Consider the following 22530-nt stretch of genomic DNA (forward strand, 5'->3'; position numbering starts at 1 on the left):
ATGGGTATTTTTGAGTAACTGTTACTGAAAACATTTGAGTTTGCTTTATCAGTCATTTTGTTTAACTAATCAAAAAGTATGTGTACCTTCAACTTCAAATATACAAGCTCCCATTAACTCAAACTTTTGAGTTTATGAACTCAAAAAAATTGTGGCAATTGATTGCCTCAATTTTTTTGAGTACTGCTTACTTATTCGGGTTTACAGTGCAGTGTCTGACTGTCTCTCTCTCTCTCTCTGTGTCTCTCTCTCTGCTTGGCTCTGGTTTGGTCCAGTTGGGGACAAAGGCAGAGCCAGAGAGCGAGTCTAATTAAAATACTGTCTGGGCCACATTAAAAAGGAAGGCTAGCTAATGATTTACACAGAGGAGGTTTTAATGAGAGAAAAAGAAGTACTTGACTATTGGAAGGGGCTGCTGCTCAGACAGAGCAGTGAACACACACACTATATGCTCAGCCTTTGTGTCTGTCGTTTGGACAAAGAACAACTGGTTCATAAAAAGAGTCTGTCTTCTTGTAACTTGGATTTTATTAGCACCGTTCATACTTCAAAGTTACACGATTAAGAAGTGGAACCTGGAGGGACGTGCATCTCAGTGGTGATGGGAGCTACCAGGACTAACCTGTTTGTCTGAGCATCCTGTTGATTCCTGCACAGAAAGGAAAAATTGGTTTAATATGGGAGCACACAGCAATATATGTCAAAATTACACAAACGTAATCAATGATCTCTTATCAGTTCCTGCTTATCAACACCACTTATCTCACAAACTGCTACTGTACATATCTTATGTATTTACATTCCATTTTAAATACGCATAATACTCTGCACTTTAACTCCTTTTTTTGCACTTCTGGTTAGACGCTAAACTGCATTTCGTTGTATAAGTTCTTGTACTGTGCAATGACACTAAAGTTGAATCTAATCTATAGAGACAGTATCCATTGTCTTTCCCACAGCCAGGCCGACTGCAGTCAGATAAAGTCTAACCAGGATGATAGTAGACGATCAGTTATCAGTTCAATGTTGGTCTCGTTTGTAGTTTTATTACAGCGTGCTCATATATGTATAATAAAGATGATAATAAGGTGATTTGGTAACATTTTGGACACATCACACACTATGTATGCCACCAAAAATTTCTCCAAATTGGTACTTACATGAACATTAACATATTTACAACCTCATAAGTAATATTTAAAGTACTTTAGACTTTTAAGGCCTTAAATTTAGATAATTAAAAACTGGAGAAACCAAACTCCTTAACAACATTAGCTAATTCATAAACATTATGTAGTCAAATCATAATTACATCAATTTGCTATTTAGGACAAATTATTTATAGAAAGTAATGTATAAAATCTGATGCCTGCTGAGCTTACACTAAGATAATACATGTTCACTGAGTAGTGACTTAAAAGCAGAAGAAGACGCATCACTGATCATGAGATATCTTAACAGACATTGTTTCCAAGCTCCCTGTCTTTCCTCGCTTGGGTTCTAACGTATATCTGGACAATGTTTAATTAGAATTGGCAACTGCTCGAGTTCATGGAGTTGAACAAATCAATTATAGAGGGTTGGTACTCGCTCTCATTAAAACTCAAAAACCTTTGAGTCGCTGGCCTAGATCCCCGGGACGCGGTGGCTAGGATGTGTCTGTTTGTGTTTTGGGATTTCCATTTTTCTTTTAATTTTAATCATTGTTATTTGCTGCATATTCTGTGTATCTGTTATCATTTTCAAGTTTTCACAAATAACAGCAAGTGTTTTAAACTTTTCCATCTCTCTGCTGTGTATGTTTCTAAGAAATCTAGGAGTCAAGCATCAATTTAAATCATGATGACGTTTAAAAAAAAGCAGCAACCCCCAGAATAGAGATTCCTGTTTTATGGCTGGTTTAGCGAAGGTAATTGAGTCTGATGCTGTTTCACCTCTACACATTATCATTAGTGACAGCAGGCTGCAGATGTTGGTTTCTTCCATCCCAGCTTGTCCAATTCATTTTCCACTGACCTTAGGTGAATACACAGAAAGCTGACAGAACGTAAGATTTACCTGTTGAAAGCTTAATAAGGTTCATGTTATGGTATAGATATGTGACTACTGGATGAAATGGGATATCTAACTGGTTTGGCACTTTTTTCCTCTCGCACTTTCTCACACATGTTCTCCTTCATCCCCATCTGAGATCCACCCAATTAGGCAGGAAACTGAACTGTTCCCCTCGTAAGTGGTCAATGTTTTAGTGATGTTCTGCCTTTATGTCACTCCAGCTGCTTTTATGACTCCACACTTTGACAGGAAAAACTCATTAAGTGCATTTATTAACATGTCAATATATTCGGTAGGGATGGCATTTTTTACACAGGAAGTATAACCGCCACCCCCTGTAACCAATCAGCTGTTTCTATGGATTCAAAACAAAAAATGTGCATGTTTTGTGTAAGTGATGAAACAATTAGGAATCCATAAGGGGGGAAATGTATATCTTATTAATGAGTGTATGCTCTGAATGCAACAGAATGGATGTAGTCAAGCTTTTCTCAAAATCATGAAAAAAAAAGAAGATCTTGGCTTTGACATGATTACACCAATATTAGTATACTGCAAGTGTTTTAAATTCCAACCTTGACAAGTCCATATAGGTTTTTATTTCTACCCAGGCTCAGCGGGTAGCTGAGTATTAGCGAGTATCAGTGGCCAGCAAAGAGGACAAGTGAAGCAGTAAAGAGCTTGTAACCATGACCTCTAATCACCACTGAGACTTAAATGGCTTCCATATGGCCCACTGGAGACACCTGGCAGCCATCTTGGCTTTAAGGGGGAATCAGGATAGGGCCTCTGTTTATTGTGTGAAAATGAGAAACCAGTCCATTACAAGCCCTCCAATAATGTGTCATACTCTAAACTGATTGCATAAACTGAGAGAACCAAACAAAGCTTAGCTTTAAATACCACATTCAAGTAGATCCTTTACGCTGTAATTAGCTCTGTCAGGCAGAGGTGCTTTGTGCCTTGTCTACACTACTGAAGATAGGTTTTGCACAGATGTCTTACTCCTGGTTTAAAAGTAAATCTCCAACCACACGACCTTTGTCAAGATAAGTAGACGAAAAGGACTACAAATGCTCCAACAAGCAGGCTTGGCCAGTAGGTGGCGATACAGTCTATGTCAATGATCTGTTAAATACCAGAGAAGAATGCTGCGGACCAAGTAATATTGGGCAAGGCAGACATAAAGTGATGTGCAGATGCCCATATGAAGAGGATAACGGTTGTTGAGCAAAATATCCACATTTAGGGGACAGGGTAAAGAAGGCTTAAAGAGAAAGCTACTGTCAATGAGTAACATGCTCAGGGTTATGCTTTTTATACATGCGGATGTCTAGCAGATACGATGCTCAACATGTTAGCCTGCTAACATAAACACAGCTGAGGATTGTGGGAATCTCCGTGGTTAGGTAAGACATTTGTCAGAAACCATTGGCCAAACTGAAATTTCTGTCATCACAAGATTTGCTCGTACATGTGTCTCACTAATATCGCCACAAAGACGGAGAAGAGAGATATTGGGATTTATCTATTTATGATCTCTGGTGGCGGCAGTGAGCCCCTATGATCCAAGTATAAACACGTTTGAATAGGCCCCCATCTTTAGAGATTTTTTACTGTCAGATCTAAAGTAGTGTGACACAATAAGATGTTGAGCTCATGGTTTATAGCTTTTGTGGTGACTTTTCAAACCTAAAAATGTACTTATTATTAGATTTGGCGACAGAAATATTCAGTGAAAGTTATTTACGTTTATCTACAGTATTTATTTTTAAACCATTTAAAATAAAGATGGAAAACAGGACGAAAGTACAAGCTGAAAACAAATTTATCTCAAGCAAGTGCCAAAACAAATGGCTTTCCAAAGAGTTGTTTTGGCTACTTAAATGCCCTGAATGCAAAAGCTGCGCTTAAACTGTATAACAACAGCAAAGATAGCTACCCAATAATATTCAATGTTGTTGAGAGACACCTTCACAGAGCTGGAGGCGTCAAGTTCTGAAAAACCACAATGCTGTGAAGTCAGCTTGATTGAGCAGTGACATAATTGGCCTCAGATCTTTTATTGTGAAATTGTGGTTCACTTGACTGAGACTGAACGGTTGGGGGAAAGATAACTTTCAGAAGCTGGATGGTTTTCTTTGGATGATATGTTTGGTTTAATGAACTTCAGACTGACACTAATCCTCCATATATTTGATATCTATTTCTAACTATCACAGTACATCACAGCAACAATGAGAACACTTGAAACTTGAAACTTGAAAACAGTACTATTCTCAGTGCATTACCTTCAGCATTCTCCCTCGGCTCTTCCAAGAAAAAGGTGGCATCTTTCTTCCCCTCTGAGTCATCGATGTGATCGTAGGTGATCCGGGGGATGGATATGGCTCTCTCTGATGCTTCACGCATTGAACTATTACCCCTGGACTTCAGCCTCCTCTTGGTCCCCCTTTTCTGACAGAGGAAACAGCAACACCCACATCAAAAAGTGTGTCAGGATTATAATAACGACATGTAGAGTAATTATACAAATGGGATAATTAAAAGAGTTGATACCTGAAAATAACCAACAGAATTACATCCATGAGATGATGTCATAGTCAAAAGAGGAGTTTTTTTTGCCTTTACTTCACATTATCCCTCTTAAAATTTGTTACATAAGCTCCCTATTATAGCTCAGCCTCCGTATAGTTCACCCATTGTAGCACTGCTGACACTGCACCAGCCAGCCTGTCTCACGGTCCATTATGCTGATGTTCGTGAACTCTTTCATTAACAACAGCAACTCCTGTCCAAGCATAAGGGGACAACCCACTAATCAAGGAATCTAATCCCAGTTACTTCCTATTTGGGTACAACTGTACACATGAAGATGATAAAGGGATAAACAAGATCAGGTCATCAAGGTCATGCAACTCTCTGCTCTTTGTCTGAACAACTAAGATTCTGTCAGGGCCAAAGCCAATAGAAGAAAAGAAAAAACTGGATTTATTGACCTACTGGATCTGTCAAAGACACAAGCCACTTTCATTCATTTAATCTCATTTAATTTTGAAAACAGAATGCCACGAGTAAAATCTTTTGATATAGACTGGAAAAATTTTTGTAAGATTAAGCGATTCACTTTGCTTGCTGATGCATCTTGTCTGTTTGAACAACAAACTGTGAGTGATAGTCTGGTCACAATCAATCAGACTCGCTTTCTTCATATACCTGTGTAGTTCATGTTATTGTTATATAAACCCTGACCTCGAACCTCTGAGCTTGCATACTGGGGACAAGCTGTTTAATCTCAGTTTAACACATAGCTTTTTTATACCCATGTCCCAGCAACTTCCTGGACCTCAATGGGGCTCCAGTCCAACTCTCAGACCAACCGACCCTCACCAACGTCATTGATGTGGCCTTTATAGAAACTCAATTATCTGGACTCAGTGGATCAGACTTTGGCATTGACTAGTGGCCAACAGTTCGGTCCAAAAACCAGACGTTTGAATGACTCATTAGGAGAGCGAGAGAGAGAGGTGGAGCAAGACTCAAAGGGAGAAGATGTAAAGGTAGGGAGAAACTGTAACAAGTTTGAAAGACAGGAACAGAGAGATGGAGTTAATATAAAAAGAGGAGAGGGATGAAACTCATTGTGAATGGGAAGGAGCGGGAATGAGATGAGGCAGAGGAAAATAGAGAGGGGACAGAAAGAGCAGAAAGGAAAAGAACAAAGCCCATCAAACAGAGAAGAAACAGAAGCAAGTCTTGAATGAGGGAGAGAGAGAGAGAGAGAGAGAGAGAGAGAGAGAGAGGGAGGTAAATCAGAGGAGAAAGTCACAAGCTGAAACAGAAAAGAGCGGAAGCAGGCTTCACTCTCCCCAATGCATGTGGGCTCAATGCTACACAAAGATTTTTTTGTTGTTGTTCTACTAGACAAAGGTTTACTCCCATGAGAAAGGCGGCGGTGACATCATCTCAACTGACTGAGTCTTTGTGCCGCCCAGACAAAGGCCTCAAGTCATCCTGGTGGAGTCAAGCCTTGGTAGGGAGGAGGGGGGGAGTGCGTGAGTGAGTGTGTGTGTGTGTGTGTGTGTGTGTGTGTGTGTGTGTGTGTGTGTGTGTGTGTGTGTGTGTGCGTGTGTGCGTGTGTGCGTGTGTGCGTGTGTGCGTGTGTGCGTGTGTGTGTTTGTGGGAACTTAACTTGCCCTTTTAAGCTGCACGGCCCAGACACAACATAGCTAATATTGTTGTGAAAGGTGACATGCACAAGGAAACAATACGCTGTGGGTCAGCCATTCAAAACCACAGCGTGCACTATCACAGTCTGATGACTTCTTCTGAAAACATGACGACTTCTTGTTGTTCCACAGCTCAAGCTCAAATGGTAATTCAATTGTGCATTATAACGTATTCCTCTTTAAATGCAATATAGGACATAACATGTATTGATTTTTCATATAAAAATGACATATCTACAATAAGAATGAACAAATAAATGGACATTTGCCCAAAGTTTGGACTGAATTATGTTAATCTCTTGATGGAGTTTCTCCTCAGTGGAAAGATCAAAGTGAAGAGACAGAACAAACGGAGGAGAGAGAGACAGACGAGGAGACAATGGTTGGATGTAAACCAAGGGCATCACAAGGTCAAAGACAAACTTAATATCTGATGGATATAACATTTTTTTTCAGGGGAATAACTGGCCTGTCTTCTGAGAAAAGCAAATCAAAATCAGCTGAAAAATCACAAGGCCAAAAAATACTATTGGTTCAGGGTTGAAGTTCAAAGTAATAATTACCGATAGGTGCAGTTTCCTAATGTTAGGACTGGAGTTGTCAGATTCCACTTTGGTGACAGCCTGTGGAGTCAGGACGTACATTTTCCATGTAGTAGCACAGCCGAATGGTTTCTCTGCTGCATAACACCTCCACAGCGTCTGAGGAGGGCAGGTTACAACACAGAGTTACTGTTTGTCAGTCCAATCAAAAATTGTAAACCAATCAGAGGACTATGCCAGTGGTGCGGCAATAAACCAGGTACATTGTGTACTACAGTTTTTAGATCAACATTTTAAATTTAAGTTTGTGTGTCAGTTGTATTCAGTGTGACTGTAACCCTTGTATTGGTTCGATTTCTGGCACAGGATAACTACAATTCACCACTGGCATTTTTGGTGTGCAGCTCACCTTTTCCACAACTCAATGGGAATTTCCAGAAAGCAAACACTACAACTTTTTCTCTGTTCAGTTTCCAAACTTTGCTGAAGTTTTCATTGGCCAGATCTGAGGAGTGCAAGTTTGCACCTTTCAAAAAAAATAAAGATCAGATTCTGAAGCCATGTTCACGGTCCAATAAAAACATGTCCATGGGTCTGTTTACTGTCTGACCTGGTTTTTTAAGGATATCTTGTAGTTTAGTATGAAACGCTTGAATACATCACCACAGCACACACCAGCCCCTGCATTTGACTTCAGGATGCAGGACATTAATAAAGTGATGGATTCAAAATAGTTTAGTTTATATCTTTTATGAGAAAACCCAGATGCCCTTTGGTATTTCCTTAAATGTACAATATGCAACTTCGGCCCCTACAGGTCTCTTTCTGTATGCAGCAAAATGCAATGAATAATCATGATCAATTACTCGCAAACTGGCTAGCATTGTTGTTTGGCCTGGAAGTTACAACAGTGACGGGCAAGTCACAGGTAAATTGGATATAATGCAATTGAAAGATGACAAAACTGGGGATCTGTCTGGGTTTGAACATTCTTGGAACATTTTAGAGAATGTAATTACACAAGTCAACCAAATATTTAAAAATAGCTTTAATATTTTAACACATTTGAATGAAACAGTGTTACATATTATATTATATTATATATAGTCAAGATGCTTCAATTTTATGCTAAAATGTACCTGAATGAGACAGGCTGCAGCAGGAATCTGTCTATTGAAATGCTTCTGTCTCTGCTTCTGTTGAACCTTTAGAGCAAAACCTGAGCCCAAGATACCCTGGTAGGGGAGAATTAAGTTGTAATGAACAAATAAAAGGTATATCACAATAACGATGCAGGTAGATACTTTACATTTAAATCATTAAATCTGCACATTCTAAAAATGCTAAAGATAAATAATCGTATTGTTCCTCATCACTGAGCAAAGTGGCAACCAAGCTAATAAGGTTGGGATATAATGAAAGCAGTTTAATAACATTTTAATGGAAGTCGTTCCTTGCTGCTGATGAATCTAGGATTAAAATCATATTTACAGCCGGCAGAGCGAAGAAGGAGATGGCGAAGACGCTGAAGCAGGAGGCAATGGCCTTGCCGACCCATGTTTGAGGAATTTTGTCTCCATAGCCAATGGTGGTGACAGTCACCTGTAGAGACAGAGAAGAAATGCAGTTCCTATTAAATCTAAAGAGATTAATATAGCCAGAATATAAGAACAATATGTGCTCTATTGACACAAGAAAGACTTAAGACATAACAAAAGCTAAACAGTGGTGTGTTTAGGCAAACCAAAGAGTATAGTCAATATGGATTTCAAAAGAAAAGTCCGACCAAAAACAAAGACTCACAGTAGAGTAAGTATAATAATACTTGTCCTTACAAAAGGAGCCCTTTAGAAATCTTTTAATGAAATTACAACTGATGTGTTTTATCAATGTAGTGTTCATGTCAGGCCCTGTATGATGACTGTTATTTATCCAAGATGAAGCTGAAAAATATTTGAAAATTGTGTGACTTGATTGCCATTGTCTTTTCATAATAAATCAAATGTTTGCTTGTGTTTAAAAAGTATTTGTCAAGTTATGTGTTTTTATATTAACTTTATTCAAGAGCTTTACTTCTTTAAGAGTCTTGTATGGGCTGTTACTGTAACTGGTTTCATGCAGTGGCACCATCCATAGCTTTATTATAACACCAGCTTCCCATCAGAAGTAAAGCTCATGCACCCACAACAAGAGCGTCACAATTTCATTTGTCATCACTACACCTGGCATTCCATTGGTTTAGTGCATTTTGACTGACATGCACACAGAAGCAGCTCGACTGTGAGGAGAAGAGCTGAAGCTGGAGCACAGGAAATCTGTCCAAGCAACAAAATATCTGAGTGTAAGCTCACAATTTGAGCTCAAGCAGAGTAAACCTAAGCTAAAGTGTGTGAGCCCTGGATTTGGAGACATATCAAATCAAAAATCTGAATGTGGTTTCAAAAGTCCTGCTCTCAAACTGAAAGAGTCGGCTCTTGAATAAAGAAGAGAAAACACCATATTAAACAGACAAAGATTGAAAACATCAGTCAGTGCAGAGCTCTCAGAGGTTTACCTCAGTAGTCTATAACGGGCGCTAAACAACAAAAGAAAAAGTTCATCAGCCATTCTGGGCCTCGGCTCCACGACCGTCAGCGGTGGCCGGAGTATTTCAAGCTCCTGCTCCTCAAAAGGGAATAAGATTCCCGACCACTAATCCTCGGCGAGTGTAGGAATTTGCTGGGGTGAGGCGGGAATGGGGTGTGTGGGTGGTGTGGCGGGGGCAAACAAATGCCTCTTACATTTGCATGTACACCCACTCTGAAAGCCAAGCCAATTCTGACACATTCAGAACCCACAGCAGTGGGTGTCTATGGGGTGTCACCGTGGTGCGCTAACAAAGCGGCTGATGTAAGGTGAGATACTTAAAAAGGCTTTGGGAGTTTAAAAAAAGAAGAAGAAGAAGGAGCAGAGGCAGGAGGGGTATGTGTGTGTGTGTGTGTCTGTGTGTGTGTGTGTGTGTGTGTGTGCTGGGGGGGGGGGTGGAGTAGTGGGGGGTTGTGGTTAATCCCTCATCCACAAATCCAAAGACTAAACAATGTCCTCCAGACCATCAGAGTGGAATGGTCTACTCAAAAACACCCCTCTCATTCAGACTGTAGGGTGTGTGGCACAAACCTCTTCATGTCGACACAAAAGGTCACAGACCAGCTCTTTGACTATGTGCCCGTCTGTATGCAAACAGAAACGAACCCTGTCCTGATCTGCATGCCGTGCACACTGTATGTGCGACTGCACCCGATTCAAATTGTACATGATTCTCATTTCCCGCAAATTTTGGTTTCCTCTTCAAAAAGGGACACTCATGAAGTTTGATTGGATTTCAAAACTCAAAGAAAAAGCAGGGAAGGTCATTTAGAGTGAGAGAGGAACGGGGGGGGGGAAGAAGGGAGGGAGAGTGAGAAGAGGAGAGGATATGAATCATGGCGTTGGCTTGTCCTCCAGCTGTGCTCTGCACCTGCACGTCCGATAGAAGTAATAAGCAGTAGGAGAGCTTAGCATTTTCCAATCAGTGCTATCTCATTTTAGTAAACGCACACACACACACACACAAACACACACACACACACACACACACACACACACCCCTACTCACAAACCTTGCCATGCTGCCTATTGTAGCAGCTATTGTAAGGCTCAGAAGTTTACAGTCTCAGTAAAACAAAAAGGTGCAAATCCCAGACCTTGATTCTTTTCTCGACAAAGGGAACAGAGCAACACAAACAGGAGCGTTTCTTCCACTAGTGAGGAGCACCGTGACCCCTCTAACCTCCGTTACATAAAGGTAGTAATCCCACAATTAAAATTTTAATTAAGGGACCTGACACTTTACAGTGGTGCTTTAAAAAGTGCTTTGAGCCAAAGAGCTCAGAGGTGAATGGTTTATTACCGTCTCTTTGTGGCGCACTGATCCCCTGCACAAGGCTGCCATAGGTTTCTCATTACTCTGCGCTTTTAATTCAAATGTTTAATTAACTGCTCTGGGAACCCGAGCCTCCGCGCACTGAAGGAAAAAGGCGAAACCAGCTCCACTCACGAAAAACATCTACACACCTGCCCGTGTTGCAACAACATGTGCATGCTGCATGAACAAAACACAATGACGAGAACTTGGGGGGGAAAAATGGTTTATAACTGGTCCAAGTAGAGTGGCCACCCATCTCCATTTCTCCAGCTAAGACTCCACTTGAGTGCTCATTGTACATATAAGTTGTTACAGCTCTTCAGATAGAGGATTTGCACGGGATGGGGCCCATCAAGAATTTTAAGCTATGGTTGGGAATTCAAGGAGCATTCAAGGATCCCAGTAATATATGCATAGCGAAATTCTGAAAATATGCTCATACAAAAACATCATTGAAAGACTAAACAACAAAGAATTAGAACAGATTTCTTTTGCTAGATTGTCTGCCTTACCACGCCCCACCACAGGGCATCAGCGTAGCTGGAGAAGCCCGTCTTGCCCTCCTCATCCACAGCGTCCTTCTCCGCCAAGTAGACAAAGTAGGACGAAAAGATCAGGCCCAGGAATCCGATGTACAGAGTCGTGATCAGCTCCTGGAAGAGAAAAACAGCCATAGTTGACTGAAACTTATGAGAGATTACCAGGTATGAAGAGTGTAACCTAAATATAAATATATATAATTTAAGTCTGGTTTTCTCTGCCAAAGATGTAATGGACAACATCAGCCATCAGTTTTACACGCTAAATCCCACATGTCTTTGTACACTTTCCTGACTATAGGAAATATCAGTGACTCTTTAAGCTAAAATGTTTAAAGTTGCTCTTAAGGGCAAGGCTAGTTAATTTGGAAAGCACATTTAAAAACAAGGCAATTCAAATTCCTTTTGTAAATATAAAGGCATCATGACTGTTGTAAAAAGAAGAATATAAGCCAATAAGAAACAAAATAGACAATATAAGAAGTAAAAGAGGGAACCTAATTGTGCAGTGTAAGAAATTTGTATGTTTGTGATGTAATCTAAAAAGCATTAATTTAAAAGAACTAAAGTCACGCAGACATGCAGCTCTATGGGAGCTTGTTCATCTTATGTGGATCATAAACTCTTCATCCTGCTTCTCCATGTAGTTTTGTCTCTGGGGACAGAAAGCAGACCTGTGGGGTCTCAGCGGCTCATAATGCAGTAGTAGGTCAGAAATGTATTTTTAACTCTTTAGTTGCTTTATAAGCCAAAAGCTTTATTTTGTCATAAATAATGTTATAGACAGGGAGCCAGTGTAGAGATCTCAGAGCTGGAGTGATATATAGGATCCCCTTTATTGGTGTGAGAGAGGCCTCGAGCAGCATCGTATTGACTCAGCCTCGGCTTTCTAACACATTTTTTAGAGAAACCTACAAACTATCCAAGTTTCAAATGAGCTGATGCGACATGTTGCTAGCTGTCCCCAACTGTTTGAAGCAAAAAGTGCCAAGTTGATCTCTCCCTGAATGATGATTATGTTTGGGATCTTCTCCGTGTCCATGTGAACTGATAACACCAGCTTGCAGATTCATTATGCTGGAGCCATGACAGTCTTTTTCGAGTTTTATGTTGCTTTTGGGCCTAATGTCATTAGCTTCACAGTGTGTGCTGTTGAGACCAGTCACGTTTCGGACAGGTTCCCCACCACCTTCTAAATAACAGGAGGGATTAACAGGATGTGGTTGTTATAATAGTTTACGACAATACAATCAAACTTTTGGCATATAGGGGCTGAGTTAAACATGACTTTTACATATGATGCTTCATGGCGGAGAGTGAGCCATGCTCTTTTCTTTTAGAGCTATGGAGGTTGAAACCCATTTCAATAGGATCCGTACTTCTATGAAAACCAGTGAGGAGCTCGACACATTTCCACTAAACAGAGCAGATCATTTGATAAAGTGGTCATCTGACAACAGGGGAGGTGGCAACAAATCACGTTTGACCCGTCTTGGTTTCATCTTAGCGTTTTGTTTTCTTGACCTTTGCACGCGATCCTCAGCGGTCAGTCGCGTTCTTATGCATCAAAGAGACATGAGCGTCCGGTTTGACTATAACCAAAGAACACGGTCGACTTCAGAGATTAAGAAAAGAACGGTACATCCTCTGACTTCACCTTGTGTCAGCCTGAGCAAATACTGCAAACAAATGTACCAGAATGGAAAAATGGTGGGGCCAACCTTGACTCTCTTCTCCTTATGAAGCCTGGTCTACTGTGGATGATTTGTGCGCATGTGCATGTATTTCTGATTGAGCACACAGAATTAGTTAAACTGCATTTAGCTGTAACTATGGTATGGACTGCGGCCGTTTATCTGCATGCTGTACAAGCAGCCTATAGCAGAAACTGCTGCTAAATAAAGCAACAGGACAGGTCTTTGTGATTTTAAAAAGTACTTAGAAACACGACCATACATTAACATACAGATAAGAGCTGCAGCCTGAGTACTTTCAACCCACCTGTCGATGAATGAAGACTACAGATCCCAGGAGCCTCCATGTTCCCCCCTGCCGATCCACGTGCAGCATGCGCAGGATCTGGAGGAACCGGATGCCCCTGCAACACACAACGCAACCTCATCTGTCTCCTCATCTTCTGATCCACTGTCAGCTACTGTGCATGAGAAAAATAATAAAACAATGCAGAGGGAAAATAACTGCTGTACCTGATGGCAGACGTAGCAAAGACTTGGCCATTGGACCCGACACCGAGCACAATGATCGAGGCAATGACCACTATCAAATCTGTGAGAAGGACAAGAGACACAGACAGAACAACAACAAAAAATGAAGTCAGGGTTACAATCAGCTCAGTTTTAATTAAGCTAAGCACTAGAACAAAGCTGGAATGATGTAAGTTTTTGATCTACGAGACAAGTTCACGACATCAAATGGGAACAAAGAAAAATGCCAGGTGCACCTATGATTGATATGGGCTTCCTGATAAAGTGGAGGCGTCCTTTGATGCCTGAATATTTGTTGCGACAGCCTGCCGACCACAGCCGCACCACATACTCCGTTCCAAAGAACAGCACCAGCACGATCTCCTGCGGAGCACAACGCAAAAAAACATGAGCAAAGGTTACATTAATCCATTGGTACAGAGACAATCATCGCAGAGCACGTACGGGACGAGGGGATGTGGAATCAGATAAGGTATTGTTTCTTAAAAATGCCGTGCCGTGCATTCAAACTCACCTAAAAGCATCGAGGCCATTTTAATCAATCATCAAGATTCACGATGCGATAGGAGAGGGTAATGAGAGGTGTGTGAGGCGGAGACAGAGAGACACTGAGGTGGTCTAGTTAGGACCAAGACCACCGAAACCACCCAGGAGGAAAGATGGAGGTTGATAACAAGGCTGATGACAGCTCATATTAAGACAGGGTCAATGGCTAAGTGATGGAAGCCCCAGGATGAAATGCCATCGCACTGCCTGACAGATAAGAGGGGGAAATAATCAGCTTGGGTGTGGGAACACCTTAAGACAGATAAATATACATATGAAAGTTTACGCCTGAGCTGTATAATCGTTCACTATGTGCCACTGTGCATTGTGTTCTCCTTGAGCGTGCATGCATGTGTGTCCTCTCTGAACTAATTAAGTCCGTCCGACAGAGATCGCTTTCCTGGCCACCGCGTATCCATAATATTTGGCCACCATACTGTCTGTTCGAATCTGAGGCCGTGTGGGTGGCCATCTCGTTGATTGCTTGAACTGGCTGCTCCCTGACCGCTCCTTATATGAAACTTAATACCACGAGCCCTGCTGCAATAACACAGCGCCACACAGGCCCCGAAAACAATGAGCTGCCAATCACACCAGACACGACTCAGGCAGGCTGAAGTGTCACTTTCGAGTATCACAGGGAAAATGTGGTTTTGAGTATCTTAAGTTATAGTTTTTGCAACAGTGTAAAACAACTTTATTCTGAATACCGGCCGGAAGGACAGATCTGTTTTGATGCTTTTAACATTTGAAGTATATATTAATACATATTCAATAACTAACCATTTTAACAGCTTTAGATTTTGAACTTGAGACGTCTGGCGTGGTATTCTTATATACTCACTAAAACAAAGAGAGAGGGGGGGGGGAAAGGAAGAACGGAGACTGGCCGAAATGGTTCAATACAACTCTATAACATACCCTGATAATTAAGCTGAAATGGTTTCACTTCACAGAACAAACTAGAAGGGCAGTTGGGGAGCTCAACCTCCGCGAAGGCTAGCGCCCTAACATCCCCCTCTTTTAAAGAAAAGAGGGGGATGTTTTATGTTTTATGCGGATTCGCTCCAAAATAGAAAAGGGTTGTCCTTTGGCCCTGCCCCTTCCCCACGAAAATATCATGGAAAATAACTATTTTTTTAGTAATCATGCCGGATGAGTAACAGACAACCAAATGAAAACAAAAACATAACCTCCATGGCAGAGTTAATTCGAGAATCTTCACTTAAGTTAAGAGTCTCACTAAAGCATCAGCACACACACAGCAGTATTTGTGCCGACTCCCACTTCGTCAAGCTTCAGTAATTATGACATCTGGGTCACATTTGAAAGTCAAAGGTACACATGAATTGGTGGAATTTGAGGGGATTACCCAGAATAATTCCATAAAGTGGGTCACCCAGATGTTGGGGTGTTTTTTGTGTGTGTATCAGAAACTGGCGACACCGTGTTTACTGAAAACAGCCGCCCGTTCGCGCAGCGGTAATCTCATTCACAGAGCTGCGAGGGAATTACGGTATCAGATGAAAATGTGATTAGATTGCTTCATCCGTGTCCCGCGACACGGGAGATGCACGTAAACACAAACACGCACACAGACACTCATCACATCTAGATTTACCTGAGCTTCACAAAGCTTCAGCAACTCGAGCGGATGTTCGACAATTCAGAGTAATAGCCTTGTTATTAATTTTGGATTCCAGACAAGAGCGTAAATCCCATTTAAATGTTTCCTCAAAGGTCAGTTGTTTTATAATACCTTTATAATCACGTGGCAAACTCATCTCCACTTAGCAGGTACTGGTGCTGCTGATGTGGCTTTAGTAGGAATATGATAGTGGATTTTGAAACAATTAGTTTGGGTTTTCTGGCATAATAACCGGAATCAATTTAAAAGCTTCAGTGTCACATGAGACAGGTGTCACTCATAAATAGGACTTTATTTTCCATAGAGCTTTTAGCTTTCGCTCAATCGTCCTTAAGGTTTCAGTATATTTTGTGTTGGAAACTGAACTAAGTCTAAAGGTTTGACTCAATAAAAGATCAGACAGTCACAAAAACCACAAGAATTCACTCTGTAAATAAAAAAATGCATATTTTGAGGTAATCAAACTTCTGGCACAGTTGGTCAAGGGGAAATTGTATATTAAGCATTGTGCTAAATGGAGGTTATTACAATCCTTAGGCATGACTATCCATATATATTGAAACTTAATGGAGATTTTGTGATCGTTTTTCTCCTAAGTGTTGGGTAGATTGGTGAACCACAAATATTCCTGTCAAGAGATTCCAATGAAAATCTAAAATTAAAGCCTTATGGTTGTCTGCCTCCACCTGCAGGTCACACAACTTATTGGTGTTAAGTAATGGCCAAAAACGTTCATCATGATGTCCCAACAAAACTGACTTTTGACCTTCTGTCATCATTTCTCCAAAGATACATTTGTCAGAATGAATATGTGACCTAATAATGGCACAAATCCTCAGTTATGATTATTAGTGTCACTACCTCATCCTCATCCTCATCCTCGACGCAAAGTGAAGGTTTGTGCAAAATCTGAACAAAATCCAGAAGAAAATGGACAGAGGCAAAAAGACGGACGAAACGAAAACCGTATGAAAACCAGAAGATAGTTTGTGGAAAACTTTGCTAGCGCAATGTTGGCCTCAAGTACATGAAGAGAACAGAGTCATGATGGAGTAAAATGTTAAAAATACAACAAATTCAAGACTTTTGAAGACTTTACAGAAACCCATCCCTATCTGAAGGGTGTTAAGCTTGAGGCAAGGTTATGCAGCTACATACATGGGATAGGTCAGAAAAATACTTTTTGAAAAAATATGGAAGCGATGAACAAGTCAGAGGCAGAAGAGAGAACAAAGACGAGATCCATGTGACACGCGTGTGTGTGTGCGTGTGTGTGTGTGTGTGTGTGCGTGTGCGTGTGTGTGTGTGTGCGTGCCTCCTGGCCAGCCTGGCTTTACTTTGGCAGGTGCCCTGAAGGCCAAATATCCTCAAGGACGAATGTCCCTCTCTGCCATTCAAAACAAGCAGAGTGTGACTCATGGATGTCAGCTGACTCTGAAACTTCTCCGTTTTGCTGATACAACCAGCCTACGCCACCATGACACCACTCGCACACAGCTCCACCCCCTCAAACAAACACACACACCCACACTCAATAAGGCATTATCTTATCTCGCAATTTATACTGAAGCCAAACCACGCATAAATATGTCCAAAGAAAACGATAATAAGCGGTAATGAATAAAGGTCATTTTTTTATATATTTTTCGTTATATCTTTGTGGGGCTGATAACTGCTGATATTTTTAGTAATGAAGCAGTAGAAAAAAGGTGTGGAAAGACGATGGAGAGTGTTTGGCTCTTCCTGAGGATAAATAAATGAATAACTTTGATAGGAGGTCTTCAAAAGGCCCTGGCCAAAAGTTTAGAGAACACAGTGTCCACTCTGTCCTCTGGTTGCCCCTGTGACTCAGGAGGTGGTAGGTGTGTTTGTTCTTGTGTGTGTGTGTGTGTGTGTGCCCACGTCCCTCTGTGTGTGTGTGTGTGTGTAAACTGTGCACGAGTACGCTGTAGCTACATGTGTGTTTATGTTCACAGCGTGCTGGCAAGAGACAGATGACAGCAGTCGTAATTCTCTCGTACCTGTTGTAAGCCCTGGATTTATTGCGTCATTTAGGAGCTTTAACAGCCTATTAAGCCGCAAAATAATCAATTTGGCAACAAGTATCAGCAACTGTCTGAAGAGTCTGTGTGGAGCCATGTGCTTCTGATACAAATTTTCATGCTCTTGATTTTAAATCTATTGTGATGTCACTATTTGTGCACAATGTTGCTTACCATCAGGTGTTTTGGGTGAATGAAATACAAGCTGCGGACTACCTTATTAATAACTGTAATATTTTAGTCTTTTTAACATCTTTGTGCTGAGGTGTAAGATGGCGGGTAAGACCCAACCCAACCAAGATCTACTGTCCCCATCATGTGGACACAGATGGGTACTGCAGTAAAGCAGAAACAGGCGCGTGTCTCTTTTTTCTGTGTGTTTGAGAAATTATCACTTTAATAAGAGAAACATGATTTTTACGCCAAAAAATAATGTGTTATTGTTAGTTTGCATCGCCGAATTCGCAGAGCAGCAGAGCAGCGATAACTCCTATAAAACGGATGTGTCACCATTTTTAAATAATGGATTAAATGTTAGATTCACACGGTAAAGGTTAACAGGTCACAAGGTGATATCTTCAAATGTTTAATTTAGGGCCAGAGAATCTTTAAAACCAATGATATGTCATTTCATAGTGGTGTAATTCAGAAAAAAAGAAGCAAATAATTGTCATTCAGAGGCTGAAACAAAATGAGGATCTTCGGCTTTTTCACTTCAGCATGGATGACTTAATAATCCTTAATAATTATAATTGAAACTATTACTTATTTTCCATCAACTTGTGGGTTTTTCTGCTTTGCCAATTATGATTATGGATTTGAGCTTGTTTGAGAATGAGCACAATGAAAGTACTCACCATCCAGAAGAGGCTTCCAGTGGCGAAGTCTGCGTATTGCTCTATAGTTGACAAGACACTGAAGATGAGACACACCAGGACCATGACGAAGCTGTGGAGAGGGGCAGCGATGTTAGTCATCATCACTCACTCTATCACTAATGGCATTTCACAAGGTAGAAATATGTGATTGCTGTTTATAGATATACAATTATTTATTACTTAAAATGTTATGAACAAAACTAAAAAGACATCAATCACTTCATTTGTTTTCAAAACATCGAAATAGAAATCACTGGGAAAATCTGTGAATCAAAGAAATATAAAATCATAAATGTTTAGAATATTAAGAAAATAATGGGTGCTGGGACTACGATACATTTTTCCTCATTATGATAATAAATGTTAAAACAAGGTGCTTTTAATACTTTATATATAGTTTATTTATATCTCTATGGGGACAGTAAGTTGTCATTAGTTTTTGGCCCCAAATAAGTGTGAAGGTAGTTTGTTTCTGTTTCTCTTTTTGTCATCAATCTGCTTCTATTAACTCTGAACAGGATGTTTATTCGTCCTCTAGCAACAGAGAAATATTCCGATGAGACCGTCCATCTTTTTGTATACATGGTCCACATGTCCCTCACGAGGGGGACGTCCCCGACCAGCACACCTACTGTACATGAAGGTGAGGGCAAAAGAAGAGGAAGGGGGGAGAGGAAGGAGTGATGTGGGGAGGAAGGTGAGACTGTAGCAAATGATTGTCTACATTATGTATTAATGTTATAATATCAATTATACACACATTATAGCCCGACATGTGAACGTGTGTACTTTGTCACACATGCATTAACTTATGTCATCATATGCATAAACAAGCCTACACTCTGTACACAAACACACACACACTTATAAACACTGTATGATGTATAAAGTATGACCTCAAGCCAAAGACCACTTTCCCCTTCACAAAGTTTCCAGTTTATATGACTGTGTGCGTGTGGGTTTTTGTGTGGTTCAATGTTAAGATATTTGTATTCATCATATATTTTATTATTATATATACTTCAACCACTGCACTGTTCATTCACTTAGTCACTCGTTCAGGATTTTTTGAGAATCTCATAAGGGGCCTTTGCTTTTTTCCCTGAGCCGACAGGAGCAGAATCAGTGCTGCCTGAAATGATCCTTGGGACACACACACATCTTTTAAGTGGTTTTACATGAGGTTTGCACCATCATCACGATCAAGCTCACTTTGAAAAACACACAGCAGTTATGAGGCTGTGGACCACGAGCAGGATTACATGTAATATGCTTGAAGGGTTATGTAAATATCTGTTGTTTATTATTATTCATGTGCCATAAAATAATGCAGAGAAACATGTACAGTATATATTACGGCAGGGATGAACTGGATGAACCTGCCCATGTGGATTTCGTACTGGTCCCACTGGAGCTCTGATCAATGTCAGAAAAAGGTGCTTTTTTGTATTTACTGAATCTCGCACCCCCTTGAGGCCTACTTGTGTACATGACGTGATCCAGATAATTTATGAAAAAATTATTAAAAGGTGTGTGTTGCCTCAAAACGGTCAAATTTCTGGTTTGTCGGGAAAATAACTATGAGTCGCAATCCATTGAGAGAGGGCAAGACTCCTGAGGAAGGATCCCTTTACACATGGACTCTGACACATTGGCCAGATGGGACAAAGATTTTACTCAATGGAGGATTACTTCTCACTACACCACCCCCACCCGGACCCAAAATAACACGCACACACACACACACACACACATCTCCATCTCTCGAATGCTGCTTCAAACACAAAAATAAAGAGGCATTGGAACACAATGTTCTAAGCGTAATTCTGGACCTATAAGGAAGCCATTCATTGACAGGAGGGTGAGCTGAGGTGACATCATCCCCTGAGATTCAGTATAATGTCATGAACTTTCCTTTTTTTTTTATCAGAGTGAGCACAGACTCAACCCAGGGTGGTAATAAGTGAGTGAGGGGGCTATCTGGGTTTGCTGCTCTATTTGCTCTGCATTACTACATGTCTTGTACTGGCTTTCAGCTTTGAAATCAGCCAGTCACTTCTCTGGATGTTGGATTGATACTTGAGGTAGCCAATGAGCTTCCACAGCTTGACACGTCCTCTGTGTAATGTCCCCGCCATATGGGACTGAAGGATTTGAGATGTGCATGTCAACTCAAAAGTAGGCTTAAAGATACGATTTAGGTGAAACAAAGCTCTCAGAACTCAATTACATTGCAAGTCTTCATAAAAAATGTATTAAAAAAACAGACATTCTCTAGTCTAAAAGAATAGCCGATACGATGCAAACAAACCTGGTCCAATCACAAAGTGATGGAAAATCCATCTATCCATCCAGCCATCCATTTTCTATATTCTCTATCCTCTTAAGGGACACAGGTCATGGGGGGAGCTGGAGCCAATCCCAGGTGACATTGGGTGAGAGGCGGGGTACACTCTGGGCAGGTCGCCAAGTCGCAGGGACAAGATACAGAAACAAACACTCACATTCACACCTACGACCAATTCGTTTCTCAAGTACCTAACCTCAATCGGACTGTGGGAGGACACTGGAGTACCTGGAGAAAAACCCATACAAACACAGGGAGAACTTGGAAAGTCCTCACAGAAAGGTTAGGGTTAGCCTGAAACCTACTTGCTGTGAGGCAACAGCAAGGACCAGCGCAGCACCATGACTATAAATCTGTGTCAATGTTGGCCATTGTATATTTACTGATCTCATAAGTACATTCTTCTAATTTGTTGATACTCTGCTTTCAGGCAGTGGCATTAACAGTCTCTTGGGAAGAAAGAGAGCAGACAGACGAGGGAAGGTAAAGTCCACTGAAAACCCATTTCCCTTGTGTTGAAATGAGATCATCCTCTTAGGATGAGCATATATATGATGTTATGGCCATGTAGGTCATCGACAAGGTCCAGTAATCTGTGTTCCCTTCAGTACATGGGACTATGGCATTTGTTTGGTTTTGAATGGATAACATTGTAACTGCAATATCCCAGAAATACTGTACCAACAGAGGGCTAAAGGTCAGAATAACAGGATAGGTCATCCGGAACAAGGCTGCAGCCAGCTCTGTATTTCATGTGGCTCATTGGAGGAACATGACTGTAGTATATTCTCTAGTTAAAATCTCAATGGCCTAAATGGTCATTAAAAGACGAAAAGCAAGCACTGAGGTAACTAGGTCAAATATATCATAAGAAACAATGAAGTTAAGTCGTTATCTCGATTCGATGGTAGTGGTGGTTTGTGTAAATTACCAAAATTGCCAGGTTTCATGGTCTGTGAATTAGAAGGTTTGACTAATAAGTTGAACTAATATCCCTTGAAACATAAAAGCAAGATTGAGATTCAACAAAACATTATAAATCATACAGTTTAGTCAGGCTGTGTACAGATCATAGCTGGTTGGAGTGATTTAGCATTTGCCTAACATCATATTTCAAAGCGCTCTGCATTGACACCCGGGGAGGTGTCTGCTGCAGACAGGACTGTGTCACTCACAACCATTAGCCAAACCTTATTTAGCCAGGCCCAAACCTCTGAGATCTGATTAAAATAAAACAGCTGGGGGCTTTAGTGAGTATTACTGACTGCAGATCATACCAGCTCCAAGTGCAGCGCAGAGCCACACCAAACTCCATCCACTGGAACTAAGGCAATATGAGCTTAGAAAACACCACCTAAATACTTGTCCGACTTACGGGATGTAGACTGCAGGTCTACGCAATTGAGTGCATATTGCAGGCAGCACTCTGCTCCCCATCGGCTTTCAGCCTGTTACAGATTCCAAAAGTATGTCTGCTATTAGAAACAGTGACATGAAAACACACAGAAAATGGCATGTTTGGGTGACGTGGATCGT

At 40.9% G+C, this 22530-nt stretch overlaps 1 protein-coding gene across 1 annotated transcript in view; it reads right to left on the reverse strand.

The window, feature by feature from the left end:
• kcnq1.2 (potassium voltage-gated channel, KQT-like subfamily, member 1.2) overlaps positions 1–22530 on the reverse strand; it is a 171788-nt gene that overhangs the window by 143258 nt on the left and 6000 nt on the right. The window contains exons 2-11 of the mRNA XM_062389985.1: positions 18627–18717; positions 13770–13896; positions 13516–13594; positions 13310–13406; positions 11282–11422; positions 8318–8428; positions 7966–8061; positions 6848–6985; positions 4347–4512; positions 623–649 (exon numbers count right to left, since the gene is read on the reverse strand). Of these exons, the coding sequence (XP_062245969.1) occupies positions 623–649; positions 4347–4512; positions 6848–6985; positions 7966–8061; positions 8318–8428; positions 11282–11422; positions 13310–13406; positions 13516–13594; positions 13770–13896; positions 18627–18717 (1073 nt within the window). The remainder of the gene's footprint in view (positions 1–622; positions 650–4346; positions 4513–6847; positions 6986–7965; positions 8062–8317; positions 8429–11281; positions 11423–13309; positions 13407–13515; positions 13595–13769; positions 13897–18626; positions 18718–22530) is intronic.

This window comes from Platichthys flesus, chromosome 6, assembly GCF_949316205.1.
Source record: "Platichthys flesus chromosome 6, fPlaFle2.1, whole genome shotgun sequence".
In the NCBI taxonomy this organism is placed as follows: Eukaryota; Metazoa; Chordata; class Actinopteri; order Pleuronectiformes; family Pleuronectidae; genus Platichthys; species Platichthys flesus.